General features: G+C 30.3%; 2 protein-coding genes across 4 annotated transcripts in view; one reads left to right on the forward strand and one right to left on the reverse strand.

Annotated features, from left to right (window-relative positions):
• Positions 1-15,543, forward strand: part of LOC107164547 (uncharacterized) — a 58,226-nt gene extending 42,683 nt beyond the window's left edge. For both annotated transcript variants that reach the window (XM_089218524.1, XM_015512411.2), the window contains 3 exons: positions 9,192-9,318; positions 10,831-10,846; positions 12,638-15,543. In XM_089218524.1, the coding sequence (XP_089074650.1) occupies positions 9,207-9,318; positions 10,831-10,846; positions 12,638-15,146 (2,637 nt within the window). In that variant the 5' untranslated portion in view covers positions 9,192-9,206 and the 3' untranslated portion in view covers positions 15,147-15,543. The remainder of the gene's footprint in view (positions 1-9,191; positions 9,319-10,830; positions 10,847-12,637) is intronic.
• On the reverse strand, positions 15,117-20,554 carry LOC107164258 (uncharacterized). Of its 2 annotated transcripts, none has more exons than XM_015512017.2 (2): positions 20,228-20,554; positions 15,117-17,354 (listed from the first exon to the last, which is right to left on the reverse strand). In XM_015512017.2, the coding sequence occupies exon 2, from the start codon at positions 17,284-17,286 to the stop codon at positions 15,823-15,825; it is 1,464 nt and encodes a 487-aa protein (XP_015367503.1). In that variant the 5' UTR covers positions 17,287-17,354; positions 20,228-20,554; the 3' UTR covers positions 15,117-15,822. The 2 variants fall into 2 exon arrangements, with proteins under 2 accessions (XP_015367503.1, XP_015367511.1); XM_015512025.2 differs by lacking the exon at positions 20,228-20,554 and adding an exon at positions 17,691-17,882.
• Between the last annotated feature and the right edge of the window lie 6,735 nt (positions 20,555-27,289).

Raw genomic sequence — 27,289 nt, forward strand, 5'->3', positions numbered from 1 at the left:
TTTATTATTTACTTCCGCAATAAAAATTATTCTAAAAATAATAAATTACTAGATGTCATTACCAATATTTTATCGTGATATTATATTTTAGATAAGTACTCGTACTTAAAAAATTAATTAATTTTCTAGTGCACTATTTAAATGTATTTTTTATATTTTATATATTTTCCCTAGCACATTAATGTAAAGAAGTTATAACAGGTAACATTCATTGCGTTACTATTTATAGTTAAATTTTATTTGAATACATTAAGGTATAACAAATTCAACGAAATACGTCAAATTTATTTAATTCAAAAACACAAAATATTTATATTTGTTCTGAGTGATTTTCTAGCTAAATTTACTGCTTAATTACTTAAAATATTATTTTAAAAACAAACAAGCAAGCTTGATTAGAATAATTCTTTTTAAAGTTTTAATGTTATTGAGATCCGGTTCTGACAGATAATAATATAACAAATTAAATATATAAATTGAAATTAAACTTGAGGATTTTTAGCTGATACGACATTTTTAAATAACAAGTAATTAGAGAGGTAGAACATTTATTAGAGCAAAAGTTCTAAGTACTTATCTAATTAAAAGAACGATACACCGATGTTTTTTTATACAATTGCTTTAAAATATCATTCGTAGATAGTATTTCAATTGTAAATATTCAACTATCGTTTGATTATATAAGTACATATTGAACTGGAAATTATAGTAGGAAGTGCGGGTATATCTTATAAAAAGAATAAACGTGGATAAAATGACTTTTAAGTTTTAATTTATTATTACTGTACACAGTATATAAATATAAGTTATATTTGTATTATGTGATTTCGTTTTTATTGAATTATAATATGTTTATCGATATTATAAGATTTATTTTTTATCATTTCAATAAAGCTTATTTCATATTGAACTACAACGCCTATAATTAAAAATTAAAGGTGGTAGCATCATTTATATTATAATATAACTTATGAAAATAACGAACGTCGTACATTTCTATAGATTTGTCTAAACATCAATCATATTACGCTTGTAAAAGATGACATAATATAATTGCTATTACGTACAATACTATATAGTTTAACAGTAGGTAAAAAGAGCTAATATTAGAAAAAATACCAATGTTTGGCCGAATAGAACGAACTCGTTTACGTGTGTACAGTTTACTGTATATTAAATAGTATATATTATCTATAGTATGTTATAATATTATGTAGCCAACACAAATCTGTGACGATGGGGGGGGGAGCTTAATAATAATAATTATTTTCGTTGGGCGCGGCTTAAGTCCGAATAAGTTACGGTGACGCGGACGGACGAAACGGGAGACCGTCGACCAAACAGGTAGGTGTAAGCCGCGGGCAGTTCGATTTTATCCTTTCCGCTTTCGTGCTTATCAACAATGACCCACACGATCGCTGGCTACCACATTACATTTTATAGTATACTATATGGGTACACCTCTAGTCTCTACTATAAACCACCGTTGTAATGATACAATGTTATAGTGTTCGATACCTAACCGTAATATTATACTCCAATATTATATAGGTAAATAGTTATCATACGTAGTTAATAATTAATTATTATTCCGTGTAGTTAAGTTTGCGTGACTATAGATACTCCCGGGGATGGACATTGTAACCCGATGACCAGGAGAGACGTTCCGGCGACGGATATTTAGTACGCGATTATTAAACATTATGATATTAGTTGGTATAGTCCAATAGTATAATACAACGTACATTAATCTATACAATATAATATTACATGCATGCGTTAACGGGTGAACGCGTCTTCTCCGCCGTTCTATCCGAATAGGTGACATTGATGTATAACTATAACTTAGGTATATCGTATATGTAGGTATACAAAAATAGGGCTATACCATCATAACGTATAATATTATATATAGCTACGTAGACACACACGCGCACTCTCTTTGGGTCTTGCCCACCAAACACGTTATAACGGTAAACGCATTCTTATATTATTATTACCAGCAAGCGTGCACAATGCGTAAGACTATAATACATGTTATATACTATATTTGACTGTTATCTGTTTATAATTTTTTTTTTACGTGTACGTGTTTTTTATGCTTTAGGATGGATGATGGGTGTAATTATTATGTTATTACGCACTCGTTTATATGGCTGTATCTTATTCATATACTTATCTATTTTTTCCCCGACCAGAGACTTTAACTCGCACTTGCAAATAGTCCGGTTTGTGACGCGTTACGTACGTTTCATTATATTATGTGGAGTTCTATGAAGTTTTTTACCCAACGGTATATTATAATATTATTAATATTCACTCTCTATATTATAATATGCTTATAGCCACTTTGCAATGGTCAGACCTGCGAATTTAAATTTGACTCAGAACTAATTTCTAGAAGTTTTTTTTGTGCACGCGGGAAACTTATTTCTTACAATAAACTTCCAAATAATTATTCTTGGCCAGATCCGCGAAATTATGCCTACCTATTTGATTTTATTCGATTTACATAACCATATTATTAGGTTTGTATTATTGCTAATGGCATTTCGTCTTAATTGGACAACACGGCAATCGTACGTGATGTCCAACGGGACACGCACGAAAAGTAACTGTACATATTATGCGTAATACATAATACAGTCATCACGGCTCAACGACCGAAGTGTATTATGGGTATTACGCGTATGACGTTCCGCACATGGATATATAATAGTATATATTATTGTCGTGTCATTGTGTCAATACAAAATGTGGGTGTGGATGTGATATGTGTATAATACTTATATGCAGTTCACAAATAATCTCTGTTATAACCACAATTGAACCAGACTTTTGTGTAGATAGGTATCAATAATAGTCAACTGTGTGTATATATGTATGTTATGTTTATGTATATTATAATTTGTATAGTAGCAGTGCAAAATATGTATAATATAATATACCTAGGTACCTAATAATATTATTCTTAATGTTTTTCAACAGACCTGTTGAACCTGAAATAAAAAAAAACTTGAATTATGTTACGTCATGTAATTTATACGAATTGATACATGAACAAATGCCAGCTCTGCAGTATTTTATGTATCTAATGTGATCAAATTATATCATTTTTGAAGATTTTAAGGAAATCATATTAGTTTTTATTTTTTTGGTTGAAAATAAATATTATATATTTTGTAATAATATAACATAATTACATAATATTCACAAGCTTTAGATATACCCATTAAAATTAAACAACAACTGCACTATGCGTTATGTATGTTGGTTTATTTCAGCTTTCGCCTTTCTCCACGCATGTAAATATTATTCCGAAAAAAAAAAATTATAACCTACAAGTAGCAAATGCCTTACTCAGAATATATTCAGAGGTATTTTTCAAATGAATTATACGTATATACATGTAAACCTTTAGGTTATGGATTGACTTGTATGGTATTGATCGTTAAAATATCCAGGTACTGAGGTACACACATTTCACATGTACCTACCTATAGCTAAATGGGGACTTCCATAATATTATGATATACCTACATATAGTAAAAAATATTTAGCGTGAACGGTTTATTTGAAGTTAACTCTAGCGAATCATCATTATTTGGAATTCTAGTTTATATCAAACAATTGTTTTCCAAAATATATTCTCATATGTGAATAAATACGATAGAATTAGGTTGAGGTATTAAAATCTTAAGTCTCGTATTTTTTGAAAAATCCCATTTAACATCTATGGGCTATGGCTCATATGAATATAGGCTCAAAGGTAATAAATTTGACGGCTTAAATGTTAATAGAATGTAATATAACTGGAAATATTATATTCATTATATTTCGTGTGTATAATATAAAGTCCAGTAAAATACGGTACATAAATCAACAATCAAGTGGTCTTAGGTATTTAAAACATCTCTGAAAATGATGAATGGTACGTTTATCATCCATAACTATCTAAAATGACAAAAATGTTTAAAATTCCTAACAGTTCTTTAAAATATATAGCGTACAGTCATAGACATAAGACATACATATTTAAAATATAAAATACCTTGTGTGACGTATAAAATACTCAGTGGGCGAATATGGCTTAATACATTTACAAAGTTAAAGAAAATAATATATCTTTTAGAAACAACGCAATAACTCGATTTTAAATAGTTTACATAAAGTATACAATGATGTATTTAGTTACTGTAGATAATTTAAGCAAACTTATCAGACACAGTTCAATTAGATAACACGTTTAAATTAAACAATATTATAATGATATTTAATATAGGTATACTGGATGTCCCGCGAGGATTTACCCATTGTGATATCTCTCGAAATAATGGAGATATCAAAATTCTGGTTTTGTAATAAGACTCACAAAGATAAGAATTACGATTATTTCAAATTAATTTTTATGCTTTGGTAAAAAAGTTAAAAACATATTTAATTATTTAATTATTTACAAATATTCACTATCGGATTTTATAGAGCTTATTTTTTTGAAAATATTGACGTTTCAAAATTTTATTTTCGTTAATTTCCTGATTTTTAATTATTTTTATAGTTATGAGAAAAATTGTGAATTATTTAACACACCGTAAGGTTATCAAACATGTAAAACAAAACGCCAAGCGAGTGCAACATATTTGTATGGCGGGCCGAACGATTTCATGTGCCTAGTTATATAATCATATTTTATTTCTTCAAAACTAGAAAAAATATTAAAAATCAGGAAATTAATAAAAATAACATTTTAAAACGTCAATATGTATAGAAAAATAAGCTCTACGAAATGACTATCTTTATTCTTTTTGGAAATAATTAAATAAAAATATATTTTTTAGATTTTCTACAGAACCAACTAAATAATAAATATACCTTTAAATAGATCCACTAGATTCACTACCTAATAATACACAAATTTATGTTTTCAATTTTCACTCTATTGATTCTTTTTGTAATTATAATAATAGATACTATCAGTAGTTACATTTATGTTTCTATTATATTCAAATTATTAGATTATTATTTTTCTTCTGCAGTTTTTCTTGATATTTATACTGTTACTCATTATAATTTATATATAATCTCACTTATTATTATACACATATTATAAAACATGTATTGGGTTATTAGCCTGTTTAAATAACATAAATAAATACTGCTTAGCCAAATTTGTCAATGATCACATTATCACAACTTGAGATTTTTTTGAAAACGTAATATACAGTGTATAATATAATATTGTTAAACAATGATTTTTTAGGATAAACGTTTTAATTGGAATTATTTCATGACACTGATATAGACGAAACGAAGAGCGCATAGAAACTTGCCAAGAATATTATTCTACCCAACCAAAAATTATCATATTTACTTACAAATATTTAAAACCATCCAAATCTTTCATACATACAAATACCTACGCATATGCAAACGTCGCAAATTGTATATAATATAATAACTGTAATATATATTTATATTACTTGCTTCGTCGTGTAAGAATGACGCGTAGGTGCCCACGTAAATACGATTCAGTGAAAACTAAATGAATTCGATTCATAACAATATTATTACTACACTCTATCCCAAGCTTATCCTTGTAACGATTCAATACAGGTGTCTTCAACCGTAATTCTATCGATCATATAACAAGTTGAGAAGGCGTATAAAATGAATAAATTGGTGTAATCATCCTGACGAATAAACCTTTTTATTTAAACTAATACCAAAAATACATGCTATAATGAAAATCATAAATCAGACACACCTGTCCTGGATAAGTTGTAATGATGATAACGATAATAAAATTAACAATAGTACCTATGTACCTCATTTCAAAATGATTTGAGGAAAATATACTAATTGCGTTACAATAGTAAGTAGTGCCTAAAACTCGCAGGATAGGGACAATAAAAACAGGTTATTAGTTCAAAATTATCTTATTATTATAAGAATAAAAACTTTTTCACTTAATACAATAAATAAGCAAATCCTAGATGAGCCAATAAGAAACAACACACATTTATCGATCAATACTAAAAATTTGAGGAAAATATGCTTGTTTAGATGGATGGGTTCCAACTTTTACTGTTTAATATCTCACGAAAATCGTTTCGATTGTTAATTTCTAACTTATAATCCGAAGATACGCACTTTGAGTTCCTATTAAATTTTAAAACGCAAAACTTTATTTATTGTTATGCATGATACGTTTTTATATTATTATATATTAGTTTGATCCATCGCCTGTGTCATCAAAGCCATTTCGACGTATGATTGTTTACTTACAGGCCACAACTGTATATTATATATTGTACTAATTATAAGTATCTACTGACATTCATTATTATATATATATATATATATATATATATCAATCGTGCGGATATTATATTTTATTTTTTGCTCTCGGCTTTTTAAAACAAACAACTGACTTATACGAAATGGCTTTCAAATATTGTCGTCATATTATTATTATTCATATATGTGCGCAGAAAAACTATAATATTCATCATATCAACGTATAGCTTGAAGATTTTAAGCTATCTACCCCGGGGAGTCAGCCGTGTAATATGAACATTGCGGTTATATGTAGTGTCTAACGGCCTTTCTTATATTTCTGTCACGACCGCGGGACAACGACAATAACGAAACAATTTAGATAGGTATTATTATTATTATTTTTATGATCATCATCTAGTGAACGGTAGCTCTCCGTTGTAACTGTTAATTTCTGTAGGCGGCAAACCACGTGAAAACGTCACACTAATGTGCGGTCATGTTGTTGGAGTATGCCTTTGAAACGCTCCACCTCACCAGCGACCAGCACGCCATCTCCCTCCAAAGAAAATGTTTAACATTTATTAAAGACCAATGGGTTTTGTGTTTTATTGCCGACACATTAGGTGGCCAGCAGGACCTGTAAAATGTACACTCACAAACACGCGTACCACTCGTATGCTTCAGAGTTATTGTTGTAATAGTAAAAATTGATCAATTTGTCAATGTTTTTGATTCAAATGATTTTGTATTATTATGCGCAGCAAACGTTATTTTGGACCATAACGTCTCTGAATACCTAATACATGTGGCACGTCAACCATCATGTTCAAATGAGTAAAACACACTTACCTATAACCAATATATTATCATATCTATCGTCAAGCGATTGAAATTATATTATTATTACAAGTTATAACTTACATGAGCTTTAACGCCATTAAAAGCTTAAAATGTTTTCGTTAATAAATACAAATAAATTTAGTTCCAATATGGCTCTATGTGTAATATAAAGTTATACAATTGCAATGAAAACTTTTAAATTATTACACAATAAAATAGAAATAATTATTATAATATAATAATTTTTAACAGTTTTTAAATAAAAAACAAACAATGTGGTTTCGCTAATTCCTATCACCTATGTAGCAGTAATCAAATGTCAAAGTATCTAAACACGTACAATTATGATGGTAGTATTCGACTTAATATTATTTATGTTTTCACCAATATAATAATTTATCGTAAATTAATTTAATTATAAACTATTGAATATGACATTATTTATTCACTGCAGTTATTAAAATTATTTATATTGAATTTTAATGAATCCACCTTTAATTAAAAGTTCCAAGTACAAATACGATATATTTTATGTAGGTACCTACAATTAATTTAAAATTCATTTTTCCTAGAAAATTATCAATCTAATATTTTAAGAAACTATAACGATGTTAGGTATTTATTATTATAGTAAGGGAATATCAGTAACTATTTTTTATGAAATCAATCAGGACACAATTCAAATCAAAAAAAAATTGTTTAGTAGATAATGCATGTTAGTAACATCCATGAAAGAAATAGTAATTTAATATTATTTTATCTGTCCTAATAACCCAATTTTACGGTAAACACATTAAAAAATTGAATAAGATAAAATTAAAGTAAATCAATTGCGTTGTTATAATTAAACTATAATCTTATTTTATTAACAATAAATGTGATCATCCTATATATTTTTTTTAGATTTGGAAATATATAAAAAATGATAGGTAGTTGAAATTCTAAGTTGAGTATCTTAATGATGAATCTAATAATTAATATAGTAAGATGTTGTGATTTGGTATAGATGATAATATAGGTTACCTTAATGAGTTGCTTTACAGTAGTACAGACTACAGTACCATTGTCAACTTCAATATTTTAATCGCATAAAACTTAAGATATTACTGTTACTCAAATGTAATATAATATAATAATATATATCTCTTAGTGCCTCATATCCCTATAGTACAATTAAGAAAAAAATTTATAGATTTTAAGAACATCGATATTAATTTATTCTAATTTTAATATAATTATAAGCCCTCTCACCCAACAGGTCAATCTATTTAGTATCCTATACCATATTTCTCGATTTGCACTCATTATGAGTATAAGCAACCTCTTCACCATTATTTTACATATTATATATTTAACTGGATAACTCTTTATATCATCTCCAAATTCGTTATTTGCTGCACGAAATTTTTGTTATTTATATACCTTGTATTAATAATGAATTATTTAGGTTTACTTCATATTATTATTCTTGGGCTGACATAGTTGATATAACATTATTGAATTTTGTTTCTTAAATTTATAATTTATGTCTATTTCTAGAATAAATTAAAAGTTATGTGGTAAGCTCCACATTTTATTTGAAATTCGTGTGATCACTTACGGCGTAAAAAGAGCACACTATAGAAAAAATATAACTAGTAAAGACAATACAATAAATAATATTAGTAGTTAGTACCTAGACTAGGGACGTAAATTATGATACATTCATATTTTTATTATATTAGAATAATATCAACGAATATGAAATTTATTTTAAATATAATGTTTGTTACATTATGTTTAATTTTTTTAGTATAAAAGATAAAAAAATATATATATACTGAAATATGGTAATGGTAATGATATTGGAGATAATAAAATATTGAGAGAAAAATTCACACTCTGACGACAATCCTAATAAATAATTATCAGTAATAATATTATAATATACAACCTAAATTATATATTATACGAAGTACAATATATTTTTATACGTGTTTAAGAATTCATACATAAAATAGATGAATAGAAATGTAAAAAAATGTATTTAGGATACAATTGTGTACACAATTCACTGACATTTTTTTTTTCAGATCGGTGGTATTAAAATGAGAAGAATCAACCGTCGGTTGGTTTTGTTATCGATCGTACTCGTGTGTGACGTAGTTAGTGTTTTCGGGAGACCTCAAGAGCCAAACACAGTTAGCAGCACATTAAAAGGTGAAATTAAAAATACATATATACCGTGTGTTCAATTTTAAAGGTAACAGGAAATATTTCGATCGTGTGACCTTGAATTTGATTCGGGGTTTTTATACTGCATATAGGACTTATAAATACATATTTTTTTAATAAATTCAAATTTTTAATTTTTTTTTATCAGCGCATGCGCAGTAAAATAAAAATTTCTTAAATAGCAACCACTACTTTGGAGACCGGATTTCGATTTCTTTATTTTTTCTGAACAACTTTGATCTTTACAGTTTGTTGATATCTTCAAAATTGCCATTTTTATGACGGTCGGAAGTTTTAAAATAGTTAATTCGTAAATATCGCATTTTTCAACGGTCTATCTTAATTTATAGGTATTTATAGGTATTATTATAACAGTTTATTTTTATTAAAACTACTAAATGATCTACTACTATTATCTTAATTTGTTTTTAATAGTATTAAGATAGACCGTTGAAAAATGCGATATTTACGAATTACTATTTTAAAACTTCCGACCGTCATAAAAATGGCAATTTTGAAGATATCAACAAACTGTAAAGATCAAAGTTGTTCAGAAAAAATAAAGAAATCGAAATCCGGTCTCCAAAGTAGTGGTTGCTATTTAAGAAATTTTTATTTTACTGCGCATGCGCTGATAAAAAAAAATTAAAAATTTGAATTTATTAAAAAAATATGTATTTATAAGTCCTATATGCAGTATAAAAACCCCGAATCAAATTCAAGGTCACACGATCGAAATATTTCCTGTTACCTTTAAAATTGAACACACGGTATAAGTGTATAATGTGTATATATTACGTGTGGTCAACAAATGCACGTGGAATTTAATATGTGAATGAGCAACTGATCAATAACCGAAATATTGTATAAAATTAAAATAAGATTTCAATAAAAAAAATATATTTTTTAATGTTTATCAACATATAATTTTAATATACATTCGTAGTGATTAAATTTAGTAATATTTTTTGATACCATAAAATAAAATAGGTAATATAATATGCTGTTCAAAATAACAGTATATTTTTTAAACATTTTTAATTTTACAATATATTATACAAATAAAAAACCAACTAGTAATAATTTATAATAATAATTAATGTTCTGTTAAAAAAAATTAATATTGTTATTGAAAAATTAATTAAAATTAATCAAATGAAATTATGAAAGTAAAATATTTAGATTCAGGCTTATAGCGCCTGGAAATTTAATAACATGATAAGCGTACATGTTGTATATTTGCCTATTCATAACGCCGTTACACTTAGTAATATAATGTTAGACGAAACATTAATTATACAAAGGCATTGATTTCAAATTGAATACCATCATTTTTATGAAATCTTATGTTATTTTTAATACAATAAATTAAAATAATAACATTTATTACATACTTAAATATTTAATTTTGACTTAATCATGCTATACTCCGCTAACATTTTGTTCCAAAAAACATTAATTTCAATTTGTAATGTTGTTTTATTTTATTTGTTACAGATGATCTTGTTAACAGGTATACAGCTTTTACTACGGCCACTCCGAGATCTTTGGAATTTATGGAAAGCTACTTGAGCACGTCTAAAAACCAATACGCATCGAATGTCATAAACAATAAAGAAGACACCCGTTACGCTGAACCCGATCCGTCACTAAGACCTTTTTTCCAATTCCTTTTAAACTCAACTAAAAGAAAAAAACAAAACATAACTAAATCATCAGATAGTCGGCTAGTAGAGAGCTTTATAAATTACTCTATCAATAACCTTCAAAACCCAGTCCGTGCTGATTCTTTAGATTCAATTATTCTCATGCATAATATTGGGGAGCACGACTCGTCATATAAACATGAACCCGAAATTCAATATTTGCCTGTACCAACTTATTCGAAAATTCCAAAACCAAAACCTACAAAGTATGATTTATCTTCTTCCGACTCTATATCTGGATCTATATATCAAACTCAAACTTCTACGCAAGACCCATATAAAAATTGGCAAGAAACACCCCTGATTTTTCCCAATGACAAACTAAAACCATCTACTATTCGTCCAACTTACATCTCATCCAACTATTATCACCCAAATTACAACATTCCAGCTAATATTAACGAGCAATCACCAACATTTATAACACCAATTGAACTACAAGCCCCTACGTTTATAACACCAATAGAATATCAAGGTCCGACTTTTGTAACACCTATATCCGTCACTCAAGCACCATTAAGTGATGGGAACCCTCCACCAACAATAGTTATATTGGAAGACATAGATACGGCAATGGAACCTCCGTTAAGTGATTCTGTAGTGGAACAAGATCCAGGGAGTGCAGGGGGTTCTGGTGTGGCTACTGCGGCAGTGGTTGGTGGTGCAGCTGGAATTGTAGGTGCTACAGTAGGTGCAGCGGCTGGGGTAGCCGGAATTGCCGGAATTGCTGGAGGGGCAGCTGCTGTTGCAGGGGCTGGAGGAACTGTAGATAATGGTGGTGGTGGGGGAGGGGGCGGTGGAGGGGTTGGTGTGGGAACTCTAACACCAGCAGACGTAGCGCAGTGCCGAGCGGGTGGCACTGCTTCAAAAGTATGTTCTGAGTTAATAACGACTTCAACTTCTCCAACTAGTTCTGGTTTTATACAATTTTTAGATGACTTATTATACTTGTTCACTTCTTTTAATTTTATTGGGCCATTGATGATAACTTTTTGGTCAATTATTTTTCCACCTATGTCTATTATTTTGACCAGTGGTCTAGGTGTTATATCATTTTTGTTCCCTTGGATAATGCCAAGGATATGGTTTGGTCGTCAACTCACGCATGCGTTTAATATAAATCAATTTGATCACCGCTTTGACAATACAAATAACTACCATCAGCCATATTATTACTAATATTATTGTCACTATGTAAAGAATTTGATTATTTAGTTTCTTTTAAATTATTCTACTATTGTTAATTACAGTTATTTCCTTTTCCTCGTTCGTGTGTTCAGCGATCATGGGTGTATATCTTAATTAACTGTATTTACGTTGCTTTTTTAAATTAGATTATTTTAATTTATTATTAAAAGTTAGTTTTAATTTCCAGGCTGTGATGTCATAATTATGATATATTTGTACAAATTAATATGATAAAGTTATACGTTTTAGGATAATTTATAATAATTTAGGCGTATAATATATTGTTATACGGAATAACTAGACCAATAAAATAGATTCAAAATATTTTAATCTGACTTTTTTCATTAAAATCCTTATTATTTAAGTATATTATCTTTAAATAAACTGAATAATTATATTTATTGTTATAGGAAAGATGATCGAAACACAACACCGATCGTTGTATTTGCAGAGACAGCTATTAATACAGGGAATGCCAGGGCCCACACTACTAAGCCGCCACTGATGGATGATTCTGTGAAGTCAGTTAGTGATCAACTTCTTCAAACATCCACATCTAGCAATGTCGTTGTATCTTCAGAAATTAGAACAGTTCAAAAAAATGAATCACCTGTAAAAGGAGAAGCGGTGCCTGTGTTAACTGATGAAGATGTACATGCTGTAGGCCCTTACAGTTACAAAATATCATCAGATGGATCCACAAGGCCAACAGGAGATTTGTCTACTTGGATTTTATTGGGTGGTGAATCTTCACCAGCACCGTTAAATATGGCTACAATTAAAAAAGTACCTAAACCGGCTGATACAACTACTTCTTCACTTTTACAGTCGTATGAAACAACTACTACAAGAAAAAGAAAACCTACAACCGAAAAAATGACTACACCTCATTCCCCAGTTACCGAATCACCGATAAAGTTACAAGATTCCAAATTTAAAAATAAGACACCAGTTATTGTTGGAAAAATCCCTATTACAACTACAGTTAAAGAAAAAGTTGAAGAAGTGACCACTCCTCTTTCTGAACTACCACCCCTTGACAATAATACAAGATTTGGAACCCCTGTTGTCACATTTCCTCATGTACCACCTAGACAGAGGCCCTCTGCAAATAATACTAAAAAAACAGAAAAACCTTTAACAACAAAAATAACTTCTACAGCCGTTGTTATTTCTAAACCTTTAAATAATACGATGGCAGTATCTTCTACTACTGTGCCCACCGTTACTATTACTACACCAACGTCTTCCACAACAGTTTCAAATCTAAATGTTACTGAAATTGTAGATAATCTCACAGAATCGAGTAATTCTACTACACAAAACACTTCATTAAAAAAGAAGAAAAAGAAGAAGAATAAAAATAAGCGTAAGCCTGTTAAAGTTTCTAATGATGACGCTGAAAGTAAAATCGATGAACAGAGTACTAAAATAACTCCAGGTCGACCATTATCAACTCGAATTTATAATTATTTAGCTCGTGAAGTTATGCCCAATGTTGGAGTTGGTTTAGTTGGTTTGATGTTGACTGCTGGTTTAGCAGGGTTACTGTTATATTCACCATTAGGAGGAGCTGCTATACCTATGGTACCATTAAGACGCACTGATTCTCACGTACATGGTCATAGTCATGGGCATAGTCCTGGTTATGTTCCTCCTGAAACTGACAACTCTCAACCAGAAGAACAAGTGTTCGGTCAAGTACTGTCTGGAATGTCTTATGGTCATAATCCGTATGGTAGAGAACGTCCTGACGCAGTTCCTAAATACAAGTCATCTTATCAACCATCTGAATACCCTGCCGTTCATGATGTACCGAAATACAATTCCCATGACACTAATAAATATTCTGCTCACGATGTAACTAAATATGTCGCAACAGCCGATACAACTAAATATTCTACACACGATGGAACTAAATACACGATTGTCGAGAGTACTAAATATTCGCCCCCTGACACTAATAAATATTCAGCTCCAGATACATCGAAGTATTCGACAATTGATGTAAGTGCTACTCAAGATAAGGCACCATATACTCCTTCAGATGCATCTGAGGGACCAGCATTTGAACAGACACAAGACAGCCAAGATGATACTTACCAAAATCACCATTATGATGAACTCAAGTTTGATTCATCCAACGCTTACGAACAACCTAAGTATCAGAGTACTTCACAGATGAAGGGAGTGTATAAAGAAGATCAATCTGTTTTTGAAGCGCCGAAGTACCCAGGATATGTTCAAGATGTACCTAAAGAAGAAGCTGTAGCTGTAAATTATAATTTTGATAATCACCGAATTGATGAAAAAGAAAGTTCTACCACGTCATCATCAGATCCAACGTTTTCTGCACTTCAAGGTATTCCAAAATTCTATGAACAAAGTATAAACCCTGAACAAATATCTGTTAATGTACACCAAACTATGAAAATGGAACACGGACCTCGTAGTTTAAGAATAAGGCGTCAAGTAGACGAACATAATGAAATTGATGCTCAATTACCTGATGAAACTACAATTAATCCTACCAAAACTACTGTTGATAAGAGTGCTGAAAATCAAACAGTTGATGATATCGAATCTTCTACCACCACATCTACGTCAACTGTTTCGACCAAAATACCTGAATCGCCTACTGTGAATAACAACCAGTTTTCGTTAATAGATCTTTTAAGAAAAGTAGCTGAAGTCAAATTGAAAATGGGAATTGAAATCTTAAAAAACACAGCAGCTAGTTTCACGCAATATGTAAATGCTATACAGAGAAAAATGACACATATGGTTAGGAATCTACAAAAGTCCAACGACAGACAACAGCCAGAGAACAAACAGGAACAAAATTCCGAGTCAGATTCTAATGTATCCAATGATAAACGACAACGAAGATCAATTAGACATAGAATTTATTCAAATTAGTTACTTTTAAGTGGAGTTAAAATAAGATTGGTGATATGATGGGAATGTACAATGAACTGGGGGATTTCTCTTATAATATTTTCAAGACTAAAAACTTTAACTAAAAAATGTCCATACAATATTCTATGGATTTTTTTTTATGATCAAGTTTTGGGATCTATAAACATATTGTAAATTGAATTGATTTGTAATATGTTTTTGAGAGAAAATAAAATAATATGTATTTATATGAAATATTTTAAATACATATTGTAAGCTTAAGTAATTGGTACATTGCTAATATTATATAACAGCACATAATATGTACCTGTCTGTAAATATTAATTTAAATTTTATATTTTTTTATACGTAACAATATACAGTGTTTTATTTATCGAATAAATACAATGTGTGCTTATTTTTATTTCACTTTTACCCAAAATGTTTACTTAAAATAAAATAAAATGTGATACTGTGTATCAAATTACAATATACAGTAAGCACTTAATAAATAAATAAAATACAACTGGATTTAAAATATTACATTAAATAAATAAATAATTAATTATCGTGTAGTTACATAACAGTGCTCAAAAGGTATTAAAGGTATTGGCAACGACATCAAATAAACATTGAGCGGAACGCAAAAAGGTGACAATTAAAGAAAAGAAATTACAGGTCATTTTAGAATCAATAATTATCTAGGATATATGTGATGATGCAGTACTACTTCTGGTCTGGTCGTGAGATCCCTGCGTTTTCTGTTAACCATCACAGGCAGGAACATTGCCATGGTAGCAGCTGGTAGCATTCCAGCGCCTACTGCAGCCAACATAGCTCTTCGCTCGTCGTTGGATTTTGTTGACCTGTCGGAAAACACTTGCACATTATTTTCGTTTTCTTTTAGTGCTCTAGCTGCGAACTCCCTTTGTTCTTGATCCACAGATTTCCTTGAAACATCTACTTCGATCATGCCATTGTGTGATGTAGTCACATTTTGCGAATCTTTATCTGGTGGTAAAACCATTAATCGCACAGTTCTCTTGGAAGATATCGGCCGACTAACCGTATCCGCTGATCGACCAGTAACTTCATCTGATCTACTCACAGTTTCCATTGGACTGTTTACCGTGTCTATGGATACTGACCTTCCTTGAAGACTTCTATTAGGTCGATGTGGGATAGAATAACCTTTAGTGCTGGATAAAAGCACCCATTGTCCATCCCCTTCAGTTTCTGTGGGTCTCGGGCCACCATAAGATGTCTGTCCATAGTCACCGTTCCATGGTTTGTGGTAAGCATCAGCAGGAAATTGTCCAGGTTTTCCATCCGTGATTATATCTTGCTCTGCATTGTTCCATCCATAATAGCTTTGTGAGTTATGAGGTGCCGAAGGTTTTTGATAATTAGACACTTGTGATGGCTTGGACGAATAATCATAAGTGGGTCGAATCCAAGGGCGCTCAGTAGTCCATTCAGATTGCTGCTGTTGTGGCTGATGTGGTTGATGCGGCTGATGATAATTATTACTGGGTCGTTGTATAGGCCTGTTACTGGCCCATGGAGAATAGCTGGCTTGTGTATGGTCTTGAGGTGGTGGTGGCCACGTTGGGCGATTGTTTGGCTCCCATTTCTGGATATGTGACGACGACCAAGCCATTGGTTCCAAAGTGACCCATCCACGTCGATCGTCGTACGGGTTTTTCGGACCCTGTTGTGGATCTACTGAATTCCACGAAGCCTTGGATTTATCTTGATTGCCACTTTCGTCGTACGATATTATCTTATCGGATGATTCTGACTCACTGTCTGCTTCGCCATAACGTTTAAGTATTCGGTTTAATTCATCCTGGGTGTACGGTTTAAATGTGGCATCAGATCCTCCCAATTCAATCCCCGCACACTCGTTGTTATCCGTACACTCTATTGAATATTTCATTTTGGCTGGATCTGATGCCCCGATAAGTGATGCTCCGGTTATCGTGTCACGCCTCCATTTTATTGTCCCCGCGTTTGCATCATCTCTAACGGTGAATGGTTTCGATGTGATTATATAATTAGTTTGTGTGTTTGGCGCTGAGTTGTAGGACCGTGATTCTGTATTGGCTGATACTAAGATCACCGGCAATACGGCAGCAACCCAGATATACATTGTAAACATTTTTTTATTAGACCGGTATCTGATAAAAAATTGTTGACATCCTTTGAAACCAATCCTTCAGCTATGTTCTGCAAAAAATAAATAAATGTATTAAAATCAAATATGTATATCTAAATTATATTATGGAAATGAAAATTATAACTATAATTATTAAAAGTAATTTGGTCTATGTCGAATGATGGGCGTCAAAATAATTTTAAGTGCATCTACTAATAAGTTACTAGTAGGTAAGTGTAAAAAAAACATTTCTACTTTCCATCTCATCATTCACAATTACGATACCTACTAATGACTAGGTATCACTAAATTACATTTTAATCATTTCACTTTCATAAAGTTGTTTTATTTTATAATGACCTGTGACTAATTTTTCAAAATTTCGTTTATACTTAATAATTTATTACCTTTATGTACGTCCGTGATTGTATAGTTAGTGTAAAATTTTGTAACGCACTATTGTGAGGTCATAGGATAATTTAAAAAAAAAATAAATATTTTTATTTCGTTATGAGTTTTAATAGTTAATGTAATATAAAATCTGAAAATGTGTTGATCGTTAACACTCCGATACTGTTCGCGACCCACGTGTCACTGTGCAAGACAACATTCAGATGGTTCGAGAAAGGATACGGTGCAACGAAAATTCGTTGGTAGGTTCACGCGGTTATTGAAGCGCGGAAACGGTGAAAGTACTTTCTATTTCTGTAACTGTAACATATTATTCCCACCAAAAAAAAGAAAAAGAAAAAGAATTCTCGATCTCGTTGACTCTGGAAATTTCCAGGTTACGCCAATTAGAGGGGTTCGTTTTTGTGTTTGATTTAATTTGTTTTGTGCACATTCGTTTCCAATAGTAGATTTAACATCGGACAATACAGTAGAAAATTAAACTTGAGTGTCGACTGTCACGTATCCACATATAGAATCTTCATGACAATAGGCTTTTGTATTTCAATGATGAATATTCTACCCTACAAGAATTTGTTGATAATTTTAATGTACAAATAAAAATTATTTTCAAACTGTAAATGTTTATCAAATAGGTAGTCTAGGCTTTCAATTATTCAAAATATGCAACAATATGTATACAATTAAATACTGAATTATTTGTATAACCTATAACCATTAGTCAAATATTTGTAATTAAAAACAATTTTGTAATTAGGTAGCTATCTTTTTGTCATCCTATTAAACCAAATAAGTGTACATATATGTTTAAAAAATTTGTATAATTATTTAGATAGATCAAACCTAGAATATGGCTCTTTAATTTGGTCTAATAATTATTCAACTTACTCAAATAGGCTTAATAATATTCAGTATAAATTTCTGAAAACAGTTACCTTTATTATTCATTGTAGTATATCTAAAAACTCTTTTCTTTTGGTTCAAGACTATCTATGTTTAATTTGTATTGGCTCTCTTAACTTCAGGCGTGATTAAATAGATGTTATGTTTGTCTATGATATTTTAAATAATAATAAAAGCTCCTCAGCTATTTTAAATTTAATTGGATTTAGAATCCCTAGTAGGTATACACAAAATTCTGATATTGCCGTGTACCTAATTTTAATACAAATAGAGGAAAAAATTCATTTTTTTCAAGAGCCATTTTTAACGCCAATAGAATCTCCACAGTCTTAGATTTTTTCGTTTTGTCTCGTCAAATATTTAAAGCTAAAACTTTATTATGTTTAAAGCATAGTGCCTAATTATGTATTTTATAGTTTTGTTTTATATACTAAAATTCTGTCTTTGTAACTTGTAATTTTTATTATAATCAATTGTCTATTAATGTTCTTTTAATGTTCTGTTAATTGTGCTAATTCATATAATGTTTTTCTTTCTTTGTTGATAAATAAATAGATAAATAAATAATTCAATAATTAATTAATTTAATTTTTATATTTACCTACATTTATTTAATTTTATTTAATCCATAAAAAATTTGGTTCATCATTGCTTTTTAATTTAATGATAAGAACGCATTGAAAAAATACTACGAGTTGATTACCTAACCAAAACAATACGTAACGAAAGAATTTACCTTGTAAACGACATTCACTAATGAACTTGAACTTGATAATAATTTATTAGAAATTCTTGAATTAAACAATCTTATATATTATAGTAGATTATCTAAAGAAATCGATATTCATCATAGACCATGGTATAAATTATATAAATTATATACAACATGATTCAAATGTCAAGTATTTAGGACTTTATTGTGTTTTCAAAAAAATAAGAGTTTATAACAATAGATACAATATTTCATCTTAGTGAAAATATTTTATTTTCCATCTCAAGAAAAATATCTATTACTAATCCCTAATTAATTAAAAAATCATATTTTTTCCTAGTCGCAACCCTCCATATTGTGATTTTTCGAAAAGTTTAGTTAAATAAATCAACAATTGTTGCGTGGAAGGTGTATATGCAAATATGCTAGCTACATATTCATATAATATTTTTTTTTTACTACCCAGAACATAGTCTAAGTCTTAAATCCTATAAATGGCTTTTTACAAAAGAAAACTAACCAGTCGTATTGAAAACAAAAAAAATAATTCAAACATAAATCTGTGAGACAATAAAATCTGACAAAATGTTATTCATACGTTTAAGTCTTTTTGAGAAAGTACCTATAATAAATTAATAAGTACTTAAGTAATTATGTTTGTACAGATATTTCACTAGTTTTTCGTGGAAAACCTCATGTTCTATGTAAGACATATTCAAGTATGATCGCGTAAGACACGGATATTTTTCTGGCAAGACCGTAGTTGAGGTAGAACAAACTCGATTAAAAAAAATACCAAATCGCCGCGGACTATTAATTTTAAATTTTTACATTAGTGAGTTATCAATAAGTTTGATGACCTTGTATGTCAGAAACACTTTATAATAATAATAATAAACAACATTTGTGAGTATTCACCTTCTCGGCAGTGCAGGTCGGGAACAAGAACAGCAGTCAAATTGATGGGACCGGAAGCGGTGGAAGTCCGTTTCGGCACGTCGGGCCCCGACGGTGAGATGACTTGCAATGACACTGGTTCGGACACACGAGCAAACGATAATAATATATTATTATCATACACTAACATAAAACGACTTGCGGAGTCGGCGCGCGCACGTTTGTGTGTTGTTTGTTTGTTTGTTTGTGTGTGTGTGTGTGTGTGTATGTCGGCGTAGTGCCACGGCGGCGGATCGGTTAGTAGCCGTTTAATAACGCAAGTCCGAGGTTTTATTAGTCACTGAACGGGCGTCGGGATCACGACTCGCGGGAGAGAACCGCCCGGGCGACGCCGACCGGAGACGGCGGGCCCCCTCGGTGGCCAGCGGTGGAAAACCATTGCGTGGACTGTGCCCCCCCCCACCCCACCCCTGACAGTCATGGACGAGAGGACCATCGGACCAGAACCGCTGGAAAGTTTCCCGAAGCCAGCCACCTCTTAGGATTTTTTCTCTTTCTTCCGTTGTTTATCTCGGCTCGCGTTCTCTCCGTTGAACCTACACACGCACGAGACCGTTTGTGTTGTTATTATTATTATCATTTATTATTTTTTTTTTTTTTAATGCAAAAACCGATTTTCTTCTTTTGACAGTTTTCACTCGTTTGGATCATTTGTGCGGCGGTGATGACGATTGTTTGTGTGTGTATGATGTAGTGATGTACACACACACACACACTCTCTCTCTCTCTCTCTTACTTTCCGTCTCTTTCGCGGCGGCGGTGGTCTCCGGTCGGGCCGCTTTCTACAGTCTCCGCACGACGTCTTTATAATACATTTCCATAATAATATTATATATTGTGCATTGTCGCGACCGCGTCTTTTTTTTTCCGCTCATCGTCCTGTGCGTCCCGTCGCGCGTTCGGTCTTCCGTATCTGCAGACACTCGCACTTTTTTCCCCTCCATCACGCGCCCCATCATCTGTCATCCATCAGTCTCTCAGGTCATGACGCATATTTTCATTCCTCCAGTCCCGCGTAAGTCTCACATCTTTCGCCACCGAAGCGCAACATTTTTCTCCGAAGCAGTTAACCATCAATTGTGTCAACGTTGCACTAATTATGCACATGTTTATTGACTACACTAATCCGATGTGAAGAATAAAAACATAATTTTTTATATATTCAGTATAGATTACACATTTATATTTATTGTGACACTCAAATGCCTTACCTACCGATATCAATAATATAGAATATTTATGTAATATTCTTAAAGGTAGGTTAAAAATATTGTTTTTCGTCGTTTTATTTTACACTCGCATATTTCATGCAAAAATATCGGCTCGAATAAATTTAACATCAAGGTTTCATGTTTTCTGATGTTTCATGCCATATCTTATCTATTTTACTATTTACAACGATTTTAATAGCTATCTTGAAAATCTTAACACAAAGCATACTTTGTTTATCGATAAATATTAGGGTGACCAGATTAAAACATTCCGCCAAATTTATGTTGGAAACCTTCACTAACTGGGTATGGCGGTAGTTTAATATAAAGATAATAGTCACAGTCGGGACACAAGTCATGTAGGTAGGTGATTTAACAACCAGGAACGTAAAACTATTACCGATACATTAACATTCGACATTAGGAGACGCAATTTCAATGAAAAATCTGGAAGTCCTGAATTTAATAATTTATGAACTATGAAGGTGCTGATTACAAAACTACTATACAGGTGCCTAACAGATCTAAGCTACCTGCCCCCCCCCCAAAAAAAAAAAATGCATCTTTTTACCAAACCCTTCAATTTTTTTTATAAAGAGATTTGAAAAGACCATGAAAAACATTTTTTTACTAAAACAATACGACTGAATTTTAGTCACTCAAAGGTGCTAAGGGAAAAATGATTTTGGTAAGTCATTATCATTTTTTAGGGTTATAGATAACGTTATAAATTATAAAAATTTGTATGTCGTCATGTCCCTGCACTATCCGTATAATATGAGTCTTATAGTAACGCGAAAATCAACTACGTACGAACATATATACGAAAGTATACGTCACTGTTGACATGTTTTCATCATATGCACTCATTACCAGGACATCGGCGAAAAAATATCAAAACCGTCTCTCGCGTACCTTCTCCAACATAACATATTACAATTGATGCCGTAAAAGTGGATAAATATTGAAACTGAGAGTTGATTGGAAAAAATGTTGAGAATTTAGTTAAATTTAATAGATATTAGTACCTATTTATCTAATAAGTTATTATTAGCACCTAATAACTTATCATTAAACTAACTTTTAAAATGTTTATCTATTCACATTCTTATTTTACAGTAGGTACATGCTACATTAATAAGTATCGTACCAGTTTTCCGTTTACCACTATTATTATTATACATACATATATATATATATATATATATATATATATATATATATATATATATATATATATATATATATATATATATATAGTATATTACCTAACCTTAAAATACGCGGGAGAGTTAGCCAGTATGCGTGATTTCGGTCGGATTTCGCCAGTTGCGTGTTGCTACCGTACCGTATTTAGAAATTTAGGCACATCGTCCCATCATGTTCAAATAATATAATTATTGTATAATACTATAATATCTCCAACGATATCGCCGCCCAACACTTATAAACGGGGGCTATATAGAAAAATAACGGACCGGTTGTCCGGTGCTCGAGAGTTCAGAGGAATGTAATGATAATGACCGTTATTGTATAGGTAAGTACAGTAGATAATAATTATAATCGGTTCAATAATAATAACAGTAATAATATAACAGCTCAACACTCGTGGATTTACGGATAACTCATATAGGGATTTGAACTGGCTGACTGCAGGTGACTGCAGGTGACTGCGCTTTTTAATTTATCTCATAATATAATAGGTAGGTTTAGATATACATGAAATTTAAACGATGAAAGTGCCTATTTTTAAACATCGTTTTTACCGTGTTGAAAGTTATGATTTATATAACAGCGATATTATACATATTATTTATATACTTGTAGTAGGTATACAAATGTTATGATTGTCAAATTGTATAGAAATTAGAAGGTACTTGTTTTTGTCGTGTATGGTATATCATATAAATGTATATATACAGAGTGATTTTTTAAGCATGCTCACTCTCATTTTTCCCTTTAATAATACATTTATTAGTCTTAGATTGTTGTCTATATGTCAACTCAAGAAGCATTCTCAATCAACCTTCTTCAATGGTATAAATGGATAAATTAAATGCATCTCATAGTTTTGGATTTTCGTATACAGTGAAAACTGTCTAAAGCGGACCCTGAATAAAACGGAAAACTATCCAATACGGAATTTTTCTATGGTCCCGGCACGTACCTATAGTTTTACGTAGACGCTCAACCTCAATAAAACGGAACCTTCAAAACGCGGAAACGGAACGATTTTGTAAGTCCCATGCAAGTAAAAACCTTGGATAAACCGGAAAAATGACACGCGCGTGTCAAACCTAAACCAAAAATAAGGTATAAAATATAGATATGTCGATATGCGTATTGCGAATGTACAATGTACATCGTTAAATAGTGATAGATAAAGAAGATAAAATTGTTCATATGTACATACAATGCATATTATCGCATCTTAAACGATATGAAATGTCTTCTTTGTAACTGTGAAACAGTCTTACACCAACAGTCGTACGTACACTTTTTATTTTATTTTATCTTCCGTTCATCAAACAAAACAACATACAGAACAAAAAATAGCAGCAACCGTAACAAAACAAAAAACACTTCATCATTTTTGGAAATGCTAAATGTTTATATGTAATATTTAATTGTCGTCTTATATGTAGTATGTAATATGTAATAAAAAACCTATACATGATTTTAGTTTAAATTTAATGAATTTTAAAGAATTATATTATGTATTTAAAACAATAAATTGATAACTATTCTTTGGTATGTATTTCTTATTTATTTGAATTGAATAACCGGAATTTTTCCGTTTTATTGAATAAAGCGGAAAACTGCTTAAAGCGGAATTTTTTGTTGGTCCCATGCGATTCCGCTTTAGACAGTTTTCACTGTATAATATTAGTGTTTTGTAGATTGTGCACTGACAGTTCTCAATGTCTATCTTCCATGCAGCGTCTACCTCTACACACTGTAGACAGTTGAAACTTAACGACCGCTGTCACTCTATGTCTAAACCAAAGAACAAACATCTAAACACAAAACAGTGATTACGTTCAGACTAGTAGGAAACCTTTAGACCAGCTAAACACTTATCTTTTTAGAATTATGGAAAGAGCCAAACATGAGCTTTTAAAAATTGTTTGCAGATCGCATACATTCTTTTCTGAAAGATATTGACTGATATAATGATAATTTAATCAATCAAAATATTATACAAATTATGAAAATCAATAAATTAATTATAGCATTATATAAGAAGAATTTTTATTGTATTGACTTTATATTTTTCAAAAATTTTCTGTGTTTCTTGCAAAAATGTTTGTATTATATAATCGAACCAAAAATTTATGAATTTAATAGTTTTGACGCTAGTCTATCAACAGAATAAGTTTGTTTTTAACCCCAAATCTCCTTTATCCTCAATGTTGCAGAAAATAGTTTAATAATATTTGTATGCCTATGTTGGTCGTATACATTTTATATACGTACTACGGAATAGTATATGTATATCACTGTATAATACATTGTATATATGTATTGTGTTGTTTTTTCATTTTAACAAGACGTATATTCATTTGCAATTAAGTAACTGTATAAGCATTGATAAAATTAGGTGTATTATAAAAATATCAACACATTTTCAACGAAATTGGATTGACGTATTGATAATTATTGTCCAAACAATTCCGTGTCAATAATATCTATTCGGTGTGACTTGTGACTACAATAAGTAATAACAATATAAAAAGTATTTCTATCAATATTATGATTATCAAAGATAAGATGTGATTACAATGTATCAAAAGAAATTTCTAATCGATTGTTTCATTATGTATAAAATATCCAAAACAACAAAAACTACTTTAATACATTATATTTCATACCTATACTATATTAAAGATAAAAAGAATATATTATGTAACTTATATTCTTTCTAATATTTAATTTGGTTAGATTATTTACTGATTACTTTTAGTATCGTATAACAAAACATTTATGATTTCATTTACAAATGTTTTTGATATTAAAATAAAATATACATGAATTAAATTATAAATTCATATTAGAGTAATAATAATTAATACTCGCAACACTCAACAAACCGCAAGTATATAAACTAGGCTTGTAATATGGATATTAGAAAAAAATATTACTAATAATCATTTTTAGACCATTTATTTTAGTGGTATACTTTTAAGTTATATTAATTGCCACAGTTCACATTCAAGTATAAGTAAAAAGTTATTCTTTAAATTTAAAATTGAATTGAATGTTTATTTAACATAATCATTGCGACACTATCATGGTACTTGATGATTTGATTACAAGCATTTTTACTTAGATACATGTCTATCCAAATGACCAAATAGTATATCATTGGTAATTTGTAATACATCATTATTCATAATAATTCAATTTATTGTGTACTTACTAGACCTGCATTATATATAATTATAATATAAGCATAGTGTTAATGAAATTAAAAATTGACGTAGAGACGTGGTGCTTTATAGACGTGTAAATATAGTGGTATAGTGATTAAATAATTAACTGTTTTTAGTTTTTATTAAATCAAACACCATAATAAATTATAATAGTGTAAGGTTCTATCTTGATTTCATAATGTAATTTTTTTATTTTATATTTACATTCAAACTTCAAAGAACTTGTAGGTACTATGATTATTTTCATCCATCGTGAAAAACACAGCGCTTATATTATCATTATTTCACTTGTAAACACAGTGAAACTACTACGTTGCTCAATTAAGGTGTTTTTCATTTCAGTAATAAAAAATAAAACCAAGAAATGTGAATATTCCACTCGACAAAATTATCCGCGCATAATTATTATCTGCGGTTGTAGAGTTGTACACCTATAATAATCAGAACGTGACATTTTAGTAAAATGTCACGGAAAAACTTATAATTTCTGAAAGGATTATAATTTATAACATTACATTTTATAACAAACAGCACAATGCATTAAATCTCAAGATTTGTGTTATTATATTTGATATTTTAGATTTAAACTAGTTTATTTTTATTGATAGGTACGTATAATTATAATGTAATAAACTAATAACTATATTCATGTAATACAAGTCTAGTAAAAACATTTTCGTTACTTTGTATTTTATATAGGCATACACCGGTTACAGTACAAATATATTTTTTGTATGGAAACTTGTGAATGATAAGCATACACAACTCCTTCATTATAATTTAATATCAATACCGTTATAGCTGTTTGAAATATAATACAAGCGTATTTTTCACGGCACTATTATAGGTATCTATTAAACTCAACGGACTCTCCAGTCCATTATTACAAGACGTACACACATACACTCTCGTTTTTAATAACGGCAACATTATAAAATGCATGATTAATCGATTTTCACCATACCTAGTCTTTTATTTTCAATTTTAGAAAAAAACATTGATTTCTTTTAGTTTTACGAATGCATTGTCTTTAAACAGTCAAGAAATTACATAGTCACTTTATTATTGAAACACTATGTTATAAAATCAGATAAAGACAAGTAAGAGTTAATTCGATTAATAAATCAAATAATCATATTATTTAATAAATTATATATTATACAAAATAATAAACAAATCATACTTATGAAAAAAATAAAATCATGGATACATTATATGTTGATGGGCTCCTATTAGATTGATTTGTTTCATTTGAACTATAGTAATATAACATTTAAAACAATTATAAATTAATTCCAAAAAACTGCAAGCTGAAATTTTATTGAAACCCAGGTTTGGAGATTAAAAATATTTTAATTTATTTATTGTTTTCATATCTA

Source organism: Diuraphis noxia, unplaced genomic scaffold (assembly GCF_037042655.1).
Source record: "Diuraphis noxia isolate RWA-SAM2 unplaced genomic scaffold, SU_Dnox_SAM2 contig0002, whole genome shotgun sequence".
NCBI classification, from domain to species: Eukaryota; Metazoa; Arthropoda; class Insecta; order Hemiptera; family Aphididae; genus Diuraphis; species Diuraphis noxia.